This window comes from Kogia breviceps, chromosome 2, assembly GCF_026419965.1.
Source record: "Kogia breviceps isolate mKogBre1 chromosome 2, mKogBre1 haplotype 1, whole genome shotgun sequence".
Classification (NCBI taxonomy): domain Eukaryota; kingdom Metazoa; phylum Chordata; class Mammalia; order Artiodactyla; family Physeteridae; genus Kogia; species Kogia breviceps.
The window spans coordinates 141,975,976-141,998,161 of NC_081311.1; the positions used below are offsets into that span (position 1 = coordinate 141,975,976).

General features: G+C 40.5%; 1 protein-coding gene across 5 annotated transcripts in view; it reads left to right on the top strand.

The window, feature by feature from the left end:
- Window positions 1-22,186, top strand: part of RAPGEF4 (Rap guanine nucleotide exchange factor 4) — a 318,384-nt gene that overhangs the window by 75,915 nt on the left and 220,283 nt on the right. Inside the window, exon 1 of one of the 5 annotated variants that reach the window (XM_059055420.2) lies at window positions 5,914-6,349. The exons of the other annotated variants lie outside the window; for them this stretch is intronic. Coding sequence (XP_058911403.1) covers window positions 6,338-6,349 — 12 coding nt within the window. The 5' untranslated portion in view covers window positions 5,914-6,337. Of the gene's footprint in view, window positions 1-5,913; window positions 6,350-22,186 lie in introns of those variants that run through there. 5 annotated transcript variants of the gene reach the window in all.

The following is a 22,186-nucleotide window of genomic DNA, read 5'->3' on the forward strand; positions in this document are numbered from 1 at the left end:
ACATGTTCCCTGGGAAAGTGGAATGAGTGGGATTAACATCTGCTTCATTTAAATGCTTTTAAAAATGATGTGCCCTGTAATAAGGTGTGGGAAATGCGGGACATAAAAGATGGCTGGTTACTTGCCAACTTCAAAATGCACGGGTAGCACAGCAGTGGATGGAGGCAGCCAGTCCTGGCGGCTTGTGCGTTTCCCACTGCTTACCAGCGCCCTTTAGGGCACCACGCTCATTTACAAGAGGGATGGGGAAGAAATCATCTTACATGCAGTCATGGTAAACGGAGTGTTTAGAAAGGCCTTTGCATCCTTTACGCTCATTCCTTTACAGTTCTTCAAACTTCTGATTTTTACCTGTGGCTGTTCCTTATCTTTGTTCTTGGCTCAGTGTGTCCAAGCATTAACCCATTGAGCTGGCAGGCTTCGCCACTTGTCCCAGTGTGGCTAAGATTTTAAACTTGATCTAAAAAGAATTTTGTGTAATCAAATAGTTTCCTCCAGAGCCAAACAAATGACAGATGCATTAAGGGAGCAAACCTGTAGGTGAATGAGTGATGCTTTGCCTTGAAAGTCCTGCAAAGCCTTGGAAGGCCTAGGTGGTGAAACCTGTTACTTTTATTCTTGGCAGTAGTGAATAAATTGCAGGGTTACTTGTTTGAAATGTTCCTCTTAGAAAATATTAAAGAGCTCCAACTGCTCTGTAAAGTTCAGAGACAAAAGCGAGTTTTAGGAAGGCAGAGCCAAAGTAGGTTTGCATGAGGTGTGTGCGGAGAGGTTTTCTGTCAATTAAAGGGACCAAGCTTGAGGCAAATAAGCCGCTTTTTGGATCTTTCATTTAAAAGGTGAACTGAAAAGTCCTTTCCAAAAAGAAAATTCGGAAGACTGGTTTAAGAACAAAAATGACTCCTACTTGTGATGTATGTCATTATAACTGCTTTTGTCTGTGATGACTTATTCAAGTTGCTGGTGGAGGATTGTTTGTGGCAATATTTAAAAATTTATTTTAATTAGGAGGCCTCAGTGCTGTGAAGAAAGTTCCTGAGAAGTTGCTACCTGTGAACATTTTTTAAAATTTATTTTAAAAAATTTCAGGACTTCTCTGGCTGTCCGGTGGTTAAGACTCTGTGCTTCCACTGCAGGGGGCATGGGTTCGATCCCTGGTCAGGGAACTAAGATCCCACACGCCGTGTGGCATGGCCAAAAACAAAAATTTATTTAAGAAATTTTCAGACATTCAGAAAATCAAAAAGGATAATACAATGAACGACTATACACTCTCACCTAGTTCAGCAGTTGTTAACATATAGCCATATTTGCTTCATCTATTTTTGCTGAACCACTTTAATGTAAATGATGGACATCACGACATTTCATCCTATTTATTAGCATATTTCTCCAAAAAATCAGAATATCCTGCTACATACCCATAATACCATTATTTCACCTACAAAACTAAAGATAATAAATATACTAATGTCATCTATATCCAGTCCACAGTTCAAATTTCCCCATAAATATCCAGAAATAAATACATTTATTCCATACGTATTTTTATATCTGTTTTATTTCAAACCAGGCTCAAATAAAGAACCATGTGTTAACATTTGATTGTTATGTCTAAGTCAGTCTCTCTCCTCCTCCCCCCCTGCCCTCTCTCTCTGTCTCTCTTTCTCTATGACACTGACTTGTTAAAAAGGCCAGGTCCATTTCTCCCAAATTCAAGATTTGTCTGATCATTTTCTCACGGTATCTTTTTTTGTACCCCTACCCCAGGTTCTCCTGTAAACGGAAGTTAGAGCTAAATGTTTGATTAGATCAAGCCAAACACTTTTGGCAAGAAGTCAAAGGTGATACTGAGTATGTTAGGATGCTCTTAATGTCTGGATACCTCTCTATAAGTGATGCATCGGTTTGATTTGTTTGATCCCTTGGTTGGATTGTATCTGAGTATATTTTAGGGCTGTTTTTCACAGAGATTTCCCTTAGAGGAAAATTATTAATTGGGGCTATTGATGTTGAAGGTGGTCCTTAGTATCCCAAACCTTGCCACATGATTTTGTAGCTCCGTGGGTCCAACCCCTCATCTGTAACCTCAGAGCATGAATCTGGTGTTCTCTGTCAGTGACTTAAGTGAGCTGAAAAGGATGGAGAGAGTTTTTAGACTGACCTCTTATTTTACAGGTTGGGGTTTGGAACCTCATAGTGAGCAAGAGATGAGTAAGATATTCCATTTTGATTTACCTGTTCATGCAACCAAGCACAGAGTACAAATTAGGTGCTCCATTAACGTTTTAACTGGTTGAAGTGAGAATGCAAGGAACTCCATTATCTAGCAACCTGTGTGAATCAGAACTTTATTTATGGGCACACTTGTGCATATACAGTACATGATAATCCTAAGAAATTGTGGAATTCTAAATTACCTTTCGAGTAAAGAAAACTGACTTATGTTTATTCCACTATTCATTTATTCAGCAAATACTTAATGAGAATCTCCTGTGTGTCAGGTCTGGCTATGGCAGTGAAGAAGATTGACAGGGTTCCTGCTCTCTGGGCCAGGGCTTCTGTTCTACTTGGAGGAGAGAGAAAATAGACTAGCAAGTCAATAATATTACTTCAGAGTATAATATATCATTATCATTAAGTAAATTCTATTTCTATTCTTTGAATATAGGTGATCCATTGATGGCATATGTAACACTAATCTGTTAGCAAAATATTGGATAACCAGAACACCTATTTCTTGATTTTGTCAGATAACAGAGTCTATAATTCAGCTATTCATTACACTGGTGCATGATATCTGTAAGCAACATTAAAACCCAAGCTCATGGGCTTCCCTGGTGGTGCAGTGGTTGAGAGTCCGCCTGCTGATGTAGGGGACACGGGTTCGTGCCTCGGTCTGGGAGGATCCCGCATGCCGCAGAGCGGCTGGGCCCGTGAGCCATGGCCGCTGAGCCTGTGCGTCCGGAGCCTGTGCTCCACGATGGGAGAGGCCACGGCAGTGAGAGGCCCGCGTACCACAAAAAAAAAAAAAAAACCCAAGCTCATTCTGTCAGCTGAAATTTAAGTTAGATCTGGTAGCCAAGTATCAAAAGGGAAGGATGACATAGCTTCGGGATTCAGGTAGAAGCCTCACTGAACCATGAAAGGGCAGAAAGAAGGCGGCAGAAAGGTAAGCTGGATACCGCCTCTCCCATCAGCATGGTAAGGAGCTCACTGTTAGGCCATAGTTCCCACACGGTAGAAATTAGATCATCTGAATCATGGGTCTAAATTTGCATGTTCATCTCATTTGCCTGCTTACTTTTGAGGAATGTCATGGTGGGCCCATTGTGTGGCAAGCACTCTCAGATTGAGGTTTCCTTCCTTATCTATGCCTTTGATGGCACTTAAAGTGGTTGACAAGGACCAGGAATCTGAGTTACTTCTAACCAGGAAAACTATGGTGTGTAATCACTAACAGGTAGCACAGTCTACAAGTAGCTCTTTAATAGGCTGAGCGAACAGGCTATTTTAAATCTTACACTTGAGACTTTAATGGCAACAGAGAGCTAGGTAACCCTGCTTCCTTTCCTGACCAAAGGCAAGTTTCCTCAGCTGTCTGCAGATACACACCCAGAGAGCTACACGTGAGATTTTGAAATCCTAATTCAATTTCATCTCCAATACTCTTGCTTTATGTTGTCTATTATGTTGTAAGTCAAATTGGTAGCACCCAGAGTATTTTTTTTTAATTGTTGTCATAAATGTGACCAGAGGCATTATTTCAGTCATCTATATAAATATATCAAAGAAAAAATATTCCCCAAGATGTAACTGAGGTAGCAGCTTGATGCTTTTCTTTGTACCCTATATCTTTCCTAATGAAAACTTTCTCTCCTCTTTCCTTTCCATGTTTCAGTTGCCAATTTATGATCATATTTGAGGGAGCTGGGATCTCCATCTCAAAGTCAGGTCATATTTTCTTAGCTTAAGTGAATTACAGTAAATTTATTCAGAGTTGGTCAATAATACTTCCCTCTTTTCATGCCTCTTGGATATTAGAACTTAATAAAAAATATTAACTAGGGTATAAAACATCTTACTTTTCAATTGCATCTCAGGAGAGAGAATGAGTGAGAGAGAAAGGAGAAAGTTATGTTTTTGAATTTCATTCAGAAAAAATTAATTAAAAAGTCTTGGAGTACCATTTTTAGTTCTTGAGATTGTAATTTAAACTCTTTGACCCTAGTGGCATTGCATACCCTCAGTAAGGAAGTTAAATGGCAAAGTAGTTAAGTGTAGGCTTGGGAGTTTTAAGCCGTGATAATCTTGGATCAAGTATTAATGAGTATCTGTGGTTGCTGGTGGCTCTTGCAATAAATAAATTTACTGTCCAATTCCGTGAATTTCTTCTCAGCAAATATAGTCTAATGTTTCCAGTGGTTAGAACAACAATAAGGAGTGTTTTTTGTTTGCTCCCTGACTTTGTGTCTAACATCGTGGATGAAGACGCTTTTAGGTTTGCGGCATGTTTTGTCATCTTTACATGGAATATTCCAAGTACATGGACTTGTATGAGGAGATGAGTCCAGTGTGTTCAGAGAAGTAGATTGGAAAGTCACTCTCCATCAAACTCATAAAAGACACCACTGAGAGGTCCTTGCACTAGTGATCTACTACCTGTGTTCCAATTGCATGAACATCATTCTGGCCAAAAACTTTCCTTCACTGTGGGCTATGTTTGAGCATGTGCAGAATAATACACACTTGTGAATTAATTATTTGAAATTTAAAGACAGCAATGAAACTAGAGTCTTTAGAAATAAAAGCAATTATTTTAAATTTGTAGTCTGACCCATGCCACAATAAAAGTGGTTTCTTAGCTGTAATAGTTACCCAGAAGCTCTTGTGATTTTATTCCAACCAGGACATACAATATCACAGAGAACCGTTGCTCGGATGTAATGATTGAGCCCATAGAGTTTATTCCCAAAGTGTGTCTGTGGCCTCAATAAATATTGTTGACTGAAAATTTTTTTAATGCTTTCTGGGATATAAACTGGTAAGAATAAGAAATATGTGCATGTTTCTGCCTTAGGAAATGAATACAATTTGTAAACAAGACTATTTCTAAGAGTAGTGAATATTGTCAAAGAAATATTTTTATATCTATCTCTATTCCCTAATTTTCAGTGTTTTATTTCTCGATTCTACCAGATACGTTGGCAGTTGTTGGACTGAAAAGCTTTTTAGCTATTTCTGTTTACTGCCTCTTTTGGACTATGCAGGGAGAAAGAGCCCTTTTCCATTAATAATCTTTCAAGCCACTATGAGAATAGGAATTATTGAAATAACAGCAGTTTAGTCTTTGCTGATGCACTTTAAAGACCATATTGGAGTAATATACCTCTCAGAGGCATCTGCTCCTGCTTGAATAGATTTGATGCTCCTATCTGTCTTGGGCTGTCAGAAAAATTAAAGCCCAATGCTTAAAACATAGTATCTTAGAACATAAAAATCTCAGAAGCCCTTTGGGTGGGTTTTAATACTTTATTTAACATGCAAACGATTTCAGGTTGTTTCACTTTTGCATTAATGGTAGGCTTTCAAGGTAGACCGGTATTTCAAGTAAATGTTTAGTGACCCTGGGTATTGAGGTTGAACTGCATGACCCATCCTCAGATGGGCAGCCCCTGGCCTGCCTGTTAATGTACAGGGACCCACCCGCTCATGTGAGGCTTAACTGGAACCTAAAAGCCAAGGGACCTGCTTTCTCCCAAGTCAGAGGCCTGTACTTACTTTTGGCGACTTTGGAGCTTGTACTGTAGGGTTACTTCCCAGGCCAGAAATTTGCATCAAAGGGCTAAGAAAAATACATCCAAAAATAAACATGAAAGCCAAGACTTCATGCCAGGAACTCCAGCCACACACATCCTGTTGGCTGGTTCTCTTGCCTCTCTCCTCACAGCTCTGCTTCTTTTAAACCGAGCCGGAAACCTGCTCCGGTGACTCGGACCTCACGTCTGCCCCAGGGTCTCACTCCTCTGTCCTCAAGCTTTTCCATGGGATGGTGAAACGATTCAAATCCAGAAAGGAAGGGAGTGAAGTTACTAGGAGATAAGTAAAGTTAAAAATAATATATGTATATATAGGAAGTCTTTTCCTATCGCCTTTGACTGCCTGAGCTTTCCTGAAGAACCACCAGCCCCGGTTTTCTCTCTGGACTGAGATCCTCTTAACAGTAATAGATACTAACAGGAAATAATCAGCGATGAAGGTGCATTTTGCTGTCCAAATAAGGCACAGCTCTTCACTGGATGTCTGAGAACACTGAGAAAAAGAAAAAGAAGGACGTATGCCCTACCAGGTCAGAATGGGTCTTTTTCTATTCTTTAGTGGGGAGATATGATATGTCACTGTTTGCAGTTTAGTTCTAGGAATTATACTCTAAAACACCTCTGGCTTTTGCAAGTATGTTCCACCCGACCTAAATATGTGCCACGGCACTGACATTATTTGATTTCATCTTTATTTGTGGGGTGTGGGGGGAAGTGGTGGCTCATCTTTTTCTGATTGTGAAGGATGTGTTTGTTTAGCCTGATGATCCTAAATGTTTCTAGGAGATAAAGATATTTGTTCAGAAGTAGGCAGAGTTACATTTATCACATTAATATTAAATATATGTATTTATTTGGTGAATGGCATATATTAAAAATGAATTTGGGGCAAGGAAACAGATTGAGAGTGATGGTATTTCACCCTCTGGATGCACTGGTAGGCACCTTGCCTGCAGCTCTCAGACTATATGAAGTCCTTAGTGTTTATGGGAATTCTGTTACATTATTGATGACTTGAAGTCCTGCCAGCTCCTGAAGCTGTGATCTCACTGTTTCTCAGAAGATGATCAGGGGGTCTGAACAGATCAAGGCTTGGCTGGCAGGTACCAGGAATGCCCAGATGTTGCAGGTAGGCTTGCTGGCAAGGTGCCGGTATTGCTTCTGAGCTGGTATTCCTTTGGGTGTTCATTTCGGGAGTGTGCAGTGGTCACTCACGTCTTTTAGGAGTCGCTGTTGGTGGAGGTTTTGAAATCCTTCCCCTGGTTGTGCATTTACCTGCACGCTGTTGATACCTCCCCCCCACCCTCTCCCCGCACTCTAATCTTGCAGTGGCCCTCTTCACTGTCTCAGCTCACCTGCCAGGCTGCATGCCTGCTAACGAGCTGCTCGACTCAATGTTAATTGATCCCACTTTGAAAAGTTCATCTCTAGAAGCTTCTGTCGTATTCGACAAACGTCGGCTCCCACCATGGGGAGGTGCAAAATGCACCGCATCTGTCTTCCTCGTTTACGATCTAGTGGAGAAGACAGGCAAGCATAAACACAAATCACCCCAATATCAGACAAACTGAAAAGTACCATAAGATAAGACACAGGGTGCTGAAGGACATATGGCGGAGGGGCAGGGAGAGATTCGTTTCCACCCAGGCTATCATTTCATCCAAAGACAAAGAGATCTGGTGAATTCTTGTGTGGCTACAACAAGGCTGTTTTTCAGCCTCCCTAAAGGATCGGGGTCAGTTAACCAAATTACAGTGTTTGAGACGGGCTTGTTGCAAGGGACTGACCACACAGAAGAGGCAGGGCTTCCTCACTTGTGCTGTGCTGACTGCTGCCTTCTCCTCCTGTCCTGCACCCCTGGGCAGGCTTGGTTAGGGGTCTGCCTGCCCTCTGAGGGTGTCATGTGTTGTATTTCCAAATGCCTGGCTTTGTGTTTTGTTTATTGTTCAGTCATCATCTGGAGAAATCTGTTCTGAGGTTTAACGGGCCTCCAGGGCAAAGGCAGTTCTAGTTGGGAAAACTTTTAAGAATTTGAGACTTTCAGAAGAAAAACACATGGTATGCGCTGGGGGTATTGTTAAGCTCTTTATGTGTCAGGAGCCCTCTGGTCATGGGACTTTCCTCCTCTCGTCAGGCCAAATTCCACTCCAGTGTAGTCTACAGGCCACTGCGGAGAGGTTAGGGCACAGTCACTGGGGCAGGGTGTCTGACACCAAGGAAGGAGCAGCAGGAAATCCTGTCCCGAAGTCGGCAGCTCCGAATTCCTGCAGTCTTGCCTGGGGTTGATCTCACTGACCTCAATGTTTTGAGCTGTCTAACTCAAACCAATAAATATGCAAGACAGACCTTCTAAAGGCTATTGATGTGGTCGAGTGTTCTGGCCTGAAATTCTGATCTATTCCTGGTTTAACCGAACTTTGCTGAATGCCCTTTTGGAAAGCTCTCCAGCTTCCTGGGCCACCTGTTTGTAAAATGAATGTACCTTTACTGAAATCCTGCCTTGCTGACAGCAGTGGTTCAAGTTAATGTTGAATGTTAGGTGCCTTATGGGTTGAAAAGTTTAGTGCCTCATCCCCGCCTTTTGGTTTGCAAATTCAAGAAGGCAGAGCCACAGATTATGTGAATGTAAAGGATAAAGCGTAGGCAACAAATCAAAATACATTATTTGAAAGACAAGAAAAATTTTTTGTTATCTTTCATTTATAATTGTAATTCTTAAAACTAGTTCCACATTAGAATTACCTGGGGAGTTATTAGAAAATTCCCGTGCATGGGCCCTCTTTAGACCAATGAAACCAGAATCTCTAGAAGGTGGGGCCTGGGCATCATAGCTTCTTAAAGCTCCCCAGATGAATCTGCCGAGAACCCCTGTCCTCCAGCTCCAGGCTCTGTCTGGTATCCACTCTGCCGCTTTGTACTTGCTGCTTTTGCATGTACCTGGCTGGCATCTTTGCCCAGTGCTAAGGCTCTACAATTGAATAATATGTTGGTTCCTTACTAGTGTGTGTAAAATTTTCCCAGTGTAATTATTCCTTCCCTCATACAGACATTCTGCTTCCAAACTGGGGTTTCTGAAAGCCAGATGTAAGTGATAATGGCCGTCAGTACTTTAGAGACAGAGTGAGGGAGATTGATTTGAAGCTTTGTGATTAGAGGTGACCTCTGTGGTCTGGTTATTAAAAGTGAGAGAATAAGGTGCAGAATCACCGCCAAATTCCAGTCCTACAGGCACGCATTCTTAGTTGTCAGAACAATGGTGTCATCATACATCACGTAGTTCCTGGAAAATTCCACTGTGCCCTTGTGAGAGATAAGAGTGAAAAAGGCAAGTGATATCTTAGTGTTTTTATGAAGAGTTTTGAACTCATGGACTCTCTGAGAATGTCTAGATCCACCTCATCCCTGGACTATACTTTGAGAATCACTTCTTTAAGATAAATTCCCAGAAAAAGTTTTCCCATGAAAACTTTTATGGCTCTTGATAAATTTGACCAAATTTATTTTCAGTGACTTTTATCTTGCCACCAAGAGTATTTGAGCATGCCTGTTACATCCAGCCTTGGTTAGCATGACCATTTAATATACATTTATATATATATGTGTGTGTATATATGTATATATACTTATATATGTTTATATATTTTCCATCATATTGTTATCATGTTTGATTACTGCTGGGATGGTAGGGATTTTCTTAAATATTTCTTTACTGATTATACTTTCTCTTTCAAGACATATTACTCATACGTACATTGGCATTTACTTATCAATTTATGTGAATGCTTTATGCTTTATTTGATCAAGACATTAACCTTTTTTTGTAATTCCTGCAAATATTATCTTCATCTGTTTTCATTTTTCATAATATTTAATGTACATAAATTCTAAATCCATTAAATCTACCATAATTACCAAAGGTTTCATCATACATAGCAGATAGCATATTAAACAAGGTGGTCATTAATAAATGAAAATACATTAAAATCCTTACATGAATTCCTGGTAATAATAATTGTAAGCATGTGCATAATCATCCTAGTGAGCCCTGGTATTGTTAATAAATTTTTAGAGATGTTTTAACACAGTTGGTAATTAATTCCTTCAAATTCTCTTTCTTGCTTTCTGCTTGTTGCTTTATATTTTCTTCTTCCTCATCCTGGCCCCTTCTCCAGACTTCTCTTAGGTGTGAAATGGCAAACTTGTCTTTTCTCCCCTCCGACTATTTATTCAAACTTTCAAACACTCAGAAAAATAGAAAAAATGTTTTCTCTCTCTCCATATATATATTTACATTTCTCTGTGTGTGTATATTTAGACACGAATACATATGCTCACATATGTTTGTTTTGCTAAACCATTTGAAAACATGTTATTGATACCATGATACTTTACTCTTCAGTACTTCAGTTTAACTTTGATCCCCAGCTCCTCCTCGTGTTAGCCAGTCTCCCCTTACAATCAACTGTTTATTTATCTCTTCCTTTCCAATCCCATCCCACCGCTACTGGTGTCTCGCCTCAAGTTCAGCCACAGGAAGGGAGGCAGTGCAGCGTTTAAAGGCCGTGGACTGGAATTGGCTAGATCATGACGGTCCTGGCTTTGCTTCCCACCAGCTCTGTGTCCTCAGGCACATTACACAATCTCCCTGAACCTCCTTCCTCGTTTGTCAAAAGAGGGGTACAGTAATCCTATCACACATGGCTGGAAGAAACGATATGATGTAATCAATCTCTTAGCTCCAAAGAACCATCCAGTAAATAAATGCCTTGAGAGGCAGTGAAGGATGAACACACAGACAGAGCAGGAGTTCAGACACACACGCCTGCTCAGACACCTGGTGCTGCTCTCACTGCTGCCCGGGGAGAAGTGTAAACTATCTACCGCGGCATTCAAAGTTCTCTAAATTTGTCCCTATATCCTTTCCCAGCCATACTGCCTCTACTAATTGATACACATACTTTTATCAGCATAAATCATGTCAGCAAGCATGTGTGGTGCATCCACTAGATGCCAAGGGCTGCTCTAGGCACTGGGACACAGACCTGAACAGAGTGTGACCCTCAAGGAGCTCACGGTCTAACGAAGAGAAATATATGAAAATAAATCTTACCATATGAGTAGATATGAGCTACAGCAGAGATGCATGCAGGGGCCGGAGGTGGGAGGAGGACAGAGTATCTGCCAGGGAGAGTCAGAGGGTTTCCAGAGAAAACCTCCTCTGTTTGTTGTCATCATGAGGCTGATAGGAGTGTAACTGACAGAAAGGTGCCAGCTGGCCGCAGGCTAAAGGATACAGGTGCTGCAGACGGGACATATTTGTGTTCTGAGGGGACACAGAGAGGGTCATAGCAGCCCTCCCAGTGCGAGGGCTAGCTTCTCTCATCCTCAAGTTCTTCATGGAGACAAGAGCCCACTGGAGCCTCCTGGCCTTTCTTGAAAACAGAACAGGGATGTTTTTGTTTTTAATCGAAGCCTGGTTGATTTACAACGTTGTGTTAATTTCTGCTGCACAGCAAAGTGATTCAGTTATACATATCTACATTCTGTTTCATATTCTTTTCCATTTTGGTTTATCAAGGGGTACTGAATATAGTTCCCTGTGCTATACAGCAGGACCTTGTTGTTTATCCAACCTATATATATATATAATAGTTTGCATCTGCTAATCCCAAACTCCCAATCTATCCCTCCCCAACTCTCCCTCCCCCTTGGCAGCCACAAGTCTGTTCTCTACGTCTGTGAGTGTTTCATAGATAAGTTCATTTGTGTCATATTTTAGATTCCACATACAACTGATATCATATGGTATTTGTCTTTCTCTTTTTGACTTGCTTCACATAGTATGATCTCTAGGTCCATCCATGTTGCTGCCAATGGCGTTATTCTTCCTCGTGGCTGAATAGTATTCCACTGTATACATGTACCACATCTTCTTTATCCATTCATCGGTCGAAGGACATTTAGGTTGTTTCCAATTCTTGGCTATTGTGAATAGTGCTGTGAACATGGGGGTGCATGTCAGAACAGGGTTTTTATCTCCTTCCCCTCCCTGAAGTCCTCCTTCAGTTTTTCCAGACACTAGCTTTGTACCTGTTTGCTCCCTGGAGCAAAGACACATAACAAGCCCACAAGTGTTAACGGAGAGACTGGAGGTCACATCCTCAGTGAAACAGCCGCTAGCAGACCTCAGCTTCAGTTCTGCTAACTATTACTCCCACCCTGCCTCCCAGTCTCTTTGCTGTGTGTTCCCTTTGCTTCCAGTCATCTCTCTCCTCCACCTGTACCGTGATCCGGCCCAGACGTTGTCTCCTTTCTCCCAACCCACCTTCTCTAGATCAGGTGAGTAACATCAGGAAAGAATGACGGCAGCCCGTTCACGTAGGTGTTACCTATTGGCAGTTCATTTTCTAAATCAGATCTGCCTGTGAATGGAAGGCTGGGAGGAGGCTGAGTTTCCTCCTGAGGAGTTGAGGATCCAGATGATCAAAAAGAAAAGGACTCTGAGAAAGACAGGTTGAGATCAGATCAGAAAGGCCAACATCTGGGATTGCTCAAGTTAAGGGAAAAGGAAGGCCCAGAACGCTGCCATTCTTCAAACAGAACAAGAAACCTGGAAGCTGAGAGCTGCTGGGGCTGAGAGAGCCCTGAGCAAGAGGCCAAATGTTGCTTCAAGACTAACGCAGAGAAAGCTAAGGACTGTTCTAGGCACGCTGAGGGGGTCCATTTGGCTTCTGCTGTGTTTGGAGGCCTGCAGGGCTTCATCAGTTGGGGCTTTCACTGGGGGCTCTGCTGACCCTGATGCAGCAAGAGTTCCTAGTGACCATCAAGCCTGGGTCCTTGGGTCACAGAAGGTGTTGATGAAGATCAATAAACGACTAATAATAAGAATAGAAAAGAGGGCTTTCCTGGTGGTGCAGTGGTTGAGAGTCCGCCTGCCGATGCAGGGGACGCGGGTTCGTGCCCCGGTCCGGGAAGATCCCACATGCCGCGGAGCGGCTGGGCCCGTGAGCCATGGCCGCTGAGCCTGCGCGTCCGGAGCCTGTGCTCCGCAACGGGAGAGGCCACAACAGTGAGAGGCCCGCGTACCGCAAACAAACAAACAAAAAAAGAGTTTTATCTGAGCCAAACTGAGAACTAGCCCAGAAGCAGCCAGCTTCCCAGATTACTCTGAGAAGAGTAATCCGCAGAAGCAGTGTTTTCAGCACAGTTTCATATCTTGTCAGAACAAAGAACCTTGAACAAGTCAGGGATACATTTCTTCAAGGTTTCAAAAACAAACCAGACTAGCACATATACAGCGAGTCAGTGTGGCCTTGGCACCTGGGAAGGGAGTCTTATCACTGAAGGAGTACCAGCATCAGTGTCCCAGGAAGGGAGGCATTTAATCTTTATCTTTAATATGGACATTCTTTTCTTCTGGTCAATGCACATTTTTCTTTAATAATTAAAGCAGATGTACAGCCTATGTGTGATAGGCCTCAAACAGGCTGTTTTAGTTGGCATAAAATTCAAGTTAACTCGTGTATAAGCCAGAATGACTTCCCTATATCTCAATATGTGAACATTTCTTTTATCAAAGGCATAGAATGTTCCACTGAGTCTTTCATCTGTGTTCCCCTGGGACTTGGGGGAATCTTCTCCAGTCTCAGGTAAGAGGCAGGTGAGCCCCCTAGAGCATCATGTTTGAGGGATCCATGACATCTGTCTAAAGGCCAGATCTGATTGAAAAACATCGTGCTCATTTGTATTTTACATTTAGTCTCAAGAATATAGTTTAGGTATCCTGAATTCAGTTATGGGGAATTTGGGCATAAAAAGAGCTTTCCATTTGCTTAGGAAAAAATTAGAGTTCGACCCAAATGTTGGTGTTTTGCCCTGAAGTAATAAACTTAAGTAAAAGAACTTATTTAGTCCATTGACATATAGGTCTGTGTGTATAGTGTCAGGAATGAGGGAATGTCCAGAGCAGGTGCTTCTACTCTGGGATTTCTGATCCCTGGGAGTTCATGGAGTAGCTACTGAGAAACCTGCAAACCTGTGATATTTTTGTGCATGTGTATGTTTCTGAAAAGAAGGTCCATACTTTCATCCTAATCCAAAAGGGGTATGTTTTTCCAGGGAGATTAAGGACCATTTTCCATAGAATCAAAAGGATCCAGATCAGATTATACAGCATGTTCCTCCTTTATGTGGGAGAATACGAACATTTACACTTAATTTCATGCATCTTTACAGAATTTGTGATGGTGGGAATGGAGCTAGAAAAATAATTTTCATTGTGGTTCTAAGGCTTTGCCATTGGTATCCAGAAACTTTTTGTAGCGAAAAAGAAATAATTAGAAAAGAATGCCACGTTTTAGGCTCAAAACAGAAATGCTTTACTTTGAGATTTTCTACCAAAGCCTGTTTTAACATAGGTATTTTTCATTTATGGATCTATTGCCCCTCTAAACAGAGCACATTTGAATATTTTGTATTCAGTTCCCAAATGATTGAACTTTAATAATTTTTCATGGAAGTGTGGTTTGTGTTCTTAGTTCCATACCTCCTCCCCAAACCATCCACATTTAATAATGACCATAAAACTAACTGAACAACTTCAGACAATGGTACTTTTATTTATTTATTTTTCTTTTCCTCATTCTTTTTTTTAAAAATTGGGGTATAGTTGATTTACAATGTGTTAGTTTCAGGCGCACAGCAAAGTGAATCAGTTATACATATACATATATCCACTCTTTTTTTAAGATTCTTTTCCCATATAGGCCATTACAGAGTATTATGTAGAGTTCCCTGTGCTATACAGTAGGTCCGTATTAGTTATCTATTTTGCATATAGTAGTGTGTATATGTCAATCCCAATTTATCCCTCCCCCACCCTGTTATCCCCTGGTAACCATAAGTTTGTTTTCTACATCTGTGACTCTACTTCTGTTTTGTAAATAAGTTCATTTGTACTCTCCTTTTTAAGATTCCACATATAAGTGATATCACATGATATTTGTCTTTCTATGTCTGACTTGCTTCACTTAGTATGACAATCTCTAGGTCCATCAATGTTGCTGCAAATGGCATTATTTTGTTCTTTTTTATGGCTGAGTAATATTCCATTGTATATATGTACCACATTTTCGTTATCCATTCCTCTGTTGATGGACATTTAGGTTGCTTCCATGTCCTGGCTATTGTAAATAGTGCTGCAATGAACATTGGGGTGCATGTAACTTTTGGAATTATGTCTTTTTCTGGATTTATACCTAGGAGTCAGATTGCTGGCTCATATGGTAGTTCTATTTTTAGTTTTTTAAGGAACCTCAATACTGTTCTCCATAGTGGCCATACCAATTTACATTCCCATCAACAGTGCAGGAGGGTTCCCTTTTCTCCACACCCTCTCCAGCATTTATTGTTTGTAGATTTTTTGATTATGGCCATTCTGACCTGTGTGAGGTGATACTTCATTGTAGTTTTGATTTACATTTCTCTAATAATTAGTGATATTGAGGATCTCTTCATGTGCTTTTTGGCCATCTGTAGTCTTTTTTGGAGATATGTCTGTTTAGATTTTCTGCCCATTTTTTGATTGGCTTTTTTTTTTTTTTTTTGATATTGAGCTGCATGAGCTGTTTGTATATTTTGGAGATTAATCCCTTGTCAGTTGCTTCGTTTGCAAATATTTTCTCCTGTTCTGAGGGTCAGACAGTGGTACTTTTAAAAATTAGCTATAGCATGGCCCATTATGCAAAGCAAAAACTGTTTTATTTTTGTTATTTTAGGGAAATTTAATTTATTGAGACTAGGTGATGCATGCATTTGGTAAAAAAAAAAAAATTCTAAAATTAGGGCAGGGTATATATAATAAAAAGTATATTTTTCTTCCACCTCTGCCCCCAACCACAGCTCTCTTCTCCAGTAGCAACCCTCTGTTTTGGGGCATCTTCTGTAGAATATTTTATGCAGAGTATTCTCTTTGATTGGTTATTGGGCAAGACTTCCAAAGCTGATATTTGACTCTTCTTCTTAAGCCCTTAAGAAAGAAAGAAAAACAAGTTTTTAAATTTCTAAATATATCAAGATATTTTGAATTGCAGTCTTTACACAAATTGACCCTAAGTACCTCCCAGCGTTTCAGTTTACTTTCTCCTTTTGCTTTACTATTCCACTACATTCTAACGACTTGAACCTTCTATGGCATTGTCTGATCTTTTAAATTTGAGAACATTATTGCAAAATGCAACTATGTTTCAAATAGAAAATTTTAACCAAGCATGTCTTTGTGGTATAATTTTAATTTTTAGGTATTAAGAAATGATGTTTGTTGAAAATTCAAACTAATATACATGCTTAGTAATGTTAAAAGTATAAGAAGTATAAAAATACTTCTTTCAGGGCTTCCCTGGTGGCGCAGTGGTTGAGAGTCCGCCTGCCGATGCAGGGGACACGGGTTCGTGCCCCGGTCCGGGAAGATCCCACATGCCGTGGAGCAGCTGGGCCTGTGAGCCATGGCCGCTGAGCCTGCACGTCCGGAGCCTGTGCTCCGCAGTGGGAGAGGCCACAACAGTGAGAGGCCCGCGTATGGAAAAAAAAAAAAAAAAAAAAAAAAAAAAATTCTTTCAATTTGAATAGAGATGTTTAGTTATTATGATTACGGGATACCACATTGATCTCATGCTAGTAAATAAAACATGGGAAATTCCTTTGGCATTAATTTTATAAGCAGTTATTTCTGTAAATAACCTCTATCCTCTGCATGTCCTGAGTTGATGTATATGTACCAATGGAGGCAAGCATCCCTTGTGGTGTAGATGACCTTGCATCCATGGCCCTTGAGAGAATAAATATTTATGTTGACAGTGCAGCTGTCATGAATTGAGTTCATAAAATTGGGTTTGGGTTTTTTAATCTGACATATTATTCTTGCTTAATTTCATTGTGCTGACGATGGTCCCAGTGCTATAAATCAGGGAGTGTTTTGCCCACCAAAGAAAAGGAGAGTAAGAATAATATGAAATATGGCCTTTGTTTTTATTAAAAGTGTTTATTCATTTGGGTACCTGTTCTTTTTTTAGCTGCTAGTTCTCTGGATCTTATCATTTTTTAAAATAGATCTATGATGATTTGAGGTAAGGGGTAGCAGAAAGCTCATAAAACTAAAATGTGAAACAAGTGAGGGGTATTGTTTAAAAAAAAAAAAAAAAACCAATTATTTAAATATATAAAAGTAGGATACATGTATGCAAATTCAAACAGTACAGTCAAGGCCAACTACATAATTTTTAGGGTCCGGTGCAAAATAAAAATGTAAGCTTCCTTTCCCCAAGAGGAAAAAAAATGTCATTAATGGTGCTAAAATATAAAAGCTTTTTCCTTTCTTCTTCTTTCTCTATCTGAACTCATCATGTTTCTTATTTGCTATTTAATGTTGTTCTAAGTAAAGAAAAATTAGAAATTATTAGCACAGATTTACTCTCTATTTTTCTATGGTGCAATGTCAGTTTTAGATGCAAACGTAAGAATATTTAACTTGTATGTGGAATCATTGAAGTTACATAATTTGTATTTCCTAGCTTGTACATGCGTATGTGTTTCATTTTTTACCAGAAGAGTAGAAACCGTGCACAAAGCTGATTCAGCTGTTTTTATTTCTTTAGTTCTTGGTGCACATACCTACCCACACTCTCCCTCTTCAGCTTACAGATGAGTAAGGAAAGACTGAAATGAAGAGGTCGGTGGGTTGCCCTCGCCTTCCTTTCTCTTCATACTTATTTTCAGCATGATTGGCTAATACAGGGAAGTAACGTGAATAAGAAAGGATATGATAGCGTTCCTTTGTCAGTGCCACTGCATTCTTAACTGTGTTTAGAGCAAGCTCTGGTTAGAACAGAAAATGGGAACTTGGGCTGTCAGCACCATGATTTACTCATTGGAAGATGTAACTTGCTTACCTTGTACTTGCTTTGAGTCATGTTGAACTCCCGGGCATCATGAGTCCACCCTGATTCTGTCCTCAGGCGGCATGGGGAATGCTGGATGTAAAACAGGGCCTCAGGGAACAGTAGACGTACATATTGCACTGTCTCCTTTGCTCATGCACATGCACCACTGTCTCACTGGACTTCACTTACAAAACACACGTTCAAAGATAAAATTATTAAGAACTTCAAGATGGTTACAACAGAGCATTAAGCTTTCCAGAGCCTGAACATGGGCCCTGTGCCTCCTTATAGGTCTCATGCCCATGGAGCCAGCCCTGAGCGTAGAAATGCATGAAACAGAAAGTAAGCCTCTTCCTTTTCCGTCCCCACTCACACTCCCAGCTCCTCTTACCAGAGGAAATTATCTTGTTTCTTCACTAACATCAGCTGCTACTTAACGATGGACATAGCTATAGATAGGTAGATATAGGTAGATACGTGCATGTAAAGTGGTAGATTAAATATGGCCGCAAGTTCTTTGCAGCTTTTGCAATCAAGAGGTGGAGGCTGCTTTCCTCCTCTTGAAGCCAGACTGGCCTTGGGACAGGCTCTGACTGAGAGCGAGAGCTATGGGAGTGGTGTGACTTCTGCATCGGCCTGGAGAGGCCCTGTAGTTTCATGCTTGTGCCCTGGGAGTGCTTCCTCCACTGTGCAGAGATGCCCAAGATGAAGAATGATGTGGTCCATCCCAGTCGTCTCAGCCTCACCAGCTGAGGCCGAAATGAGAAGTGAGTCCATAGCCCCGCCCCGCTGACTGCAGCCACTTGAGTAAGCTCAGGTGATGCCAACAGAAGAACCGCCCAGGGAGCCCAACAGAATTATGAGAAATAATAGTCAATGTTTTAAGCCATTTTAAGTTTGGCGGTGGTTTGTAATGAGCAATAAAGATGTAAGGGCATATACATTAAAAGCATTTAAACTTGTATACGTCCATAAATGGGATTACATCATTCATATCGTATCTTGCTTTTTTCCACTGAGAGACCCTTTTGCCTCAGTCCATTCAGATGAACCACATTATGCTACAGAGTTTTCCATTGGCTGGTTTACTATAGTTACTTAACCTATTACCCTATTAACAGACAGTTATTTTGGTTTTTGTTCTCATAAACAGTGCAGCAATGTCCGTGTATACGAACATTCTTGTACGTATATCTGGATGTAGTTTTGTGGAGTAAATTCTTACCTATGGAATTATATGGACATTATGTGAAATTTAAAATCTGGTGAATATTTTCTCATTTCACTCCAGAAACTCTGCACTAGTTTATACTCTCCTCAGCGTATGAGTATACTGTGTACCATTTCTTCAACACTGATTTCAGAGTTTAAAAAATTTGCCGGGGAAAAAGAAGGGGTCTTATTATTATTTTGTCTCCTTAATCATGAGTGAGAGAAAGCATCTTTTAAAATATTCCGGCAGTTGTATTTTTTTTTTTTTTTATCTCTGAGTGGCTGGTTCATATCCTTTGTCTAGTAGTCTGTTGGGTTGTATTTACAGTTAAGATTGTAAGAGCTCTTTGTAAATTAATGTCTCCTTTTTTGCTAGAAGTGTTAAAGTAGCTTTTCCAAGTTTTTGTTTGAGATATATTTTGTGACCAGGCATTTACGACTGGAAAAACATTTCCTGACTTGCTTTATGTTTTTCTTCCTCAAGACATTTCATTCATTAATTTTTTTCCTCTAATCTCTTTCCCTTGAACTATGCCCCAGTTACACATCCCTAAAGACATATTACTATAAAGCAAAACTTTTTAAAACGCATTTTCTTGTCTACCACTTCTGGAAATTACTGGTTGCTGGATCTGTTGGCTGCAAAACACAGTTCCCAGCAGTAATTCATCCTTATCTATTTGGGGAAAACTGAAGGGAAGAATGCATTTTAAAATTATATCACATGCTGTTTTTCTTGGCCAGATCAACGATAGGCGTTCTGTACAAGGTCCCTCGTTCTCTTTACAGATCAGATGCTTTTTGTGGGATTGTCTTGTAGGGTTGAAGCTAAAAATCCTGGGTAAAGAGTTGAAGTAATTCTACTTTCGTGCCTGGACCTGATCGTTTCCAGGTGCTCAATGCATTGCCCATCAGTGGTTCTAGAAAAACAGGATCAAACCATGTGTGGAAGACGGCAGAGGCAGCTTCAAAACCCTCAGAGGAAGGAGTGTTTAAGACAGGGTGTATAGGGACTTCCCTGGCAGTCCAGTGGTTAAGACTCCATGCTTCCACTGGGGGCACAGTTTTGATCCCTGTTTGGGGAACTAAGAGCCCACATGCCACGTGGTGCTGAAAAAAAAAAAAAAAAAAAAAAAAAAAAAGAAAGGTGTACATTATAAAGGTGGAGGAAGAGAACTACTCAAACACTTGATTCGGAGACTAATGCTAACGTGGTGGTGAAAGGTGCTGGTAAACAGGCCAACAGAAGGTACTGAGATCCTCTTCCAGAAAAACTTGGAAACCTTTTAAAATGTACAGTAATCCCCCGGTGAATAAATGTTTATTTGTAAAACAAACAAAAAATCCAAACAGCTTTTAACCTCTATGGGAAATGAGAAACTCTTCAAAAGGTGGGTTTTCAGTAAAGGGAAATATCCTTCCTTTAAACAGAAATATCTTTGAAAGTAATTCTTATAAATTTATGTTCTACTTCCATTTTTTCTTAGAGGAAAACAAAATTTAATATTTTACCAAACATAATGACTATGTCATCCTTAAGAGTTTGTGACTTTATCCTCTCCTTCTGTTAGCTGATGCCCTCAGAGGCTTCTGAGCTGAGTAGGAGTTTTTACCACCACACTGAATGGCACCGATGTGTTATGGAATTCTGTTGTTTTCCCGTTTCCCCCCTTGCTCCAAATTGCTAGCTCTGAGTGTTTACTGAAGTCAGTATTCTTGTTACTGGAAACCCCCTCTCACCTTCCCCTAGTGCTAGTTCTCTGGCAAAGGTTGGGGAACAATAGGGCCACCCTTTTTAGCATGGCGTCTTAAGCAATTGTAATCAACCCCAAAGAAGTGAGTTGTGCACACTCATAGCTGTGCCATCTACCAGCTGTGATGTATGTAATAAATGTCACATTTGTTTGGGTGGCTTAGGTGACTTATGTGCAGCCCTTCATTGCGTTCAGATTGATTAGGAGATCTGTACCAGAGACCTGGATTAGTGATGTATTGCCGAAGTGATTTATAGAATATCATTGCTACATTGTTCCTCCAGCTGCAAACGTGTCCCATCCTAATATGCAAGTTCATAAATGAATAGAGGGGGGCAGTTTCTTGGGTGGAAAGCACATGGCCTGGGTGTCCGACAGACTAGGGTCAAATGAGATTTTACCGCTTCCTGGCTGTGTGATATTGAGCCAGAGGTTTGCACCCCAGTTTTCTCACCCATATAATGAGATAAAACATAGCTTGTACTGTTAAGAGTGTCTGAGTGTCTAGCCCATAGGTAAACACTGAGTGAAAGAATTTCATTAAATTATAACTTTAGATATATAACTTGATATTAAATACGCTTTATGAGTGTAAATCATTAGAATACATTCTAAATGTTTATGATAAATTTATCTCTTACCCTTACTGATACATAAATAAATATACAATGATAAATTGCTTTAAAAACCCACACAATTCTTTAATAATAATATCTCTTAACCATTATCCATTTCCTGTTCAAAAGTCTAATTCTCAGTGGCAGTGGAAGATTGAGGTCATGAAAGAGCTAAGGCTAGCCAGGTTTTCATTGCTCTAAAGGTTTCATTTTCAGATTAGAATGTGGCTCTACAGCTGGAAAGAGGATGAGATTGAGCATCTTTCTTCCAAACTCTGACCTTGAATGAGGGTGGTCTTTCTGGCCATTCCAGACCTTCTGAATAGAAGTGGAAGGTGGGGTAACTCCTGACCCACAGTAATGGAAATATACTCTCCCTGCAATGAAAGATGTCACATCTGGGGGTAGACTCGGCTTATTTGAAAAATGCAAATTGATAAATAGCAAACAATCTTGGCAACAAAACTTTTCACAGTAGCTTTTTTTGGGTGCCCCCAAACTTCTCATACATGTGGACATGTATGTCTGCATAAATATGTGCAAAACACACGCACTTCTGCCTACCTACACTGAGTTCTACACCAATGACTATCACTTCCAAGAGATATGCCAGAATAAGCTGAAGGGGGATTAGGTCTCTGTGCTTTGAGATTGGAGCTTTGGTGCTTGAAACCACCAGAAGTCACCTGGGTATGGGGTTGGTGGAACAGGCCCTTGGTTGTAGCTCTTTGTCACATGATGGCTCAGATGTGAGACACTAGTGTAAACTCACAGCCCCAATCTTCCTTTCTGATGGTGTGATTAAACATGCTCTGTTTGGGTGTTGCCTGGTAGTTGAGAATAATAAC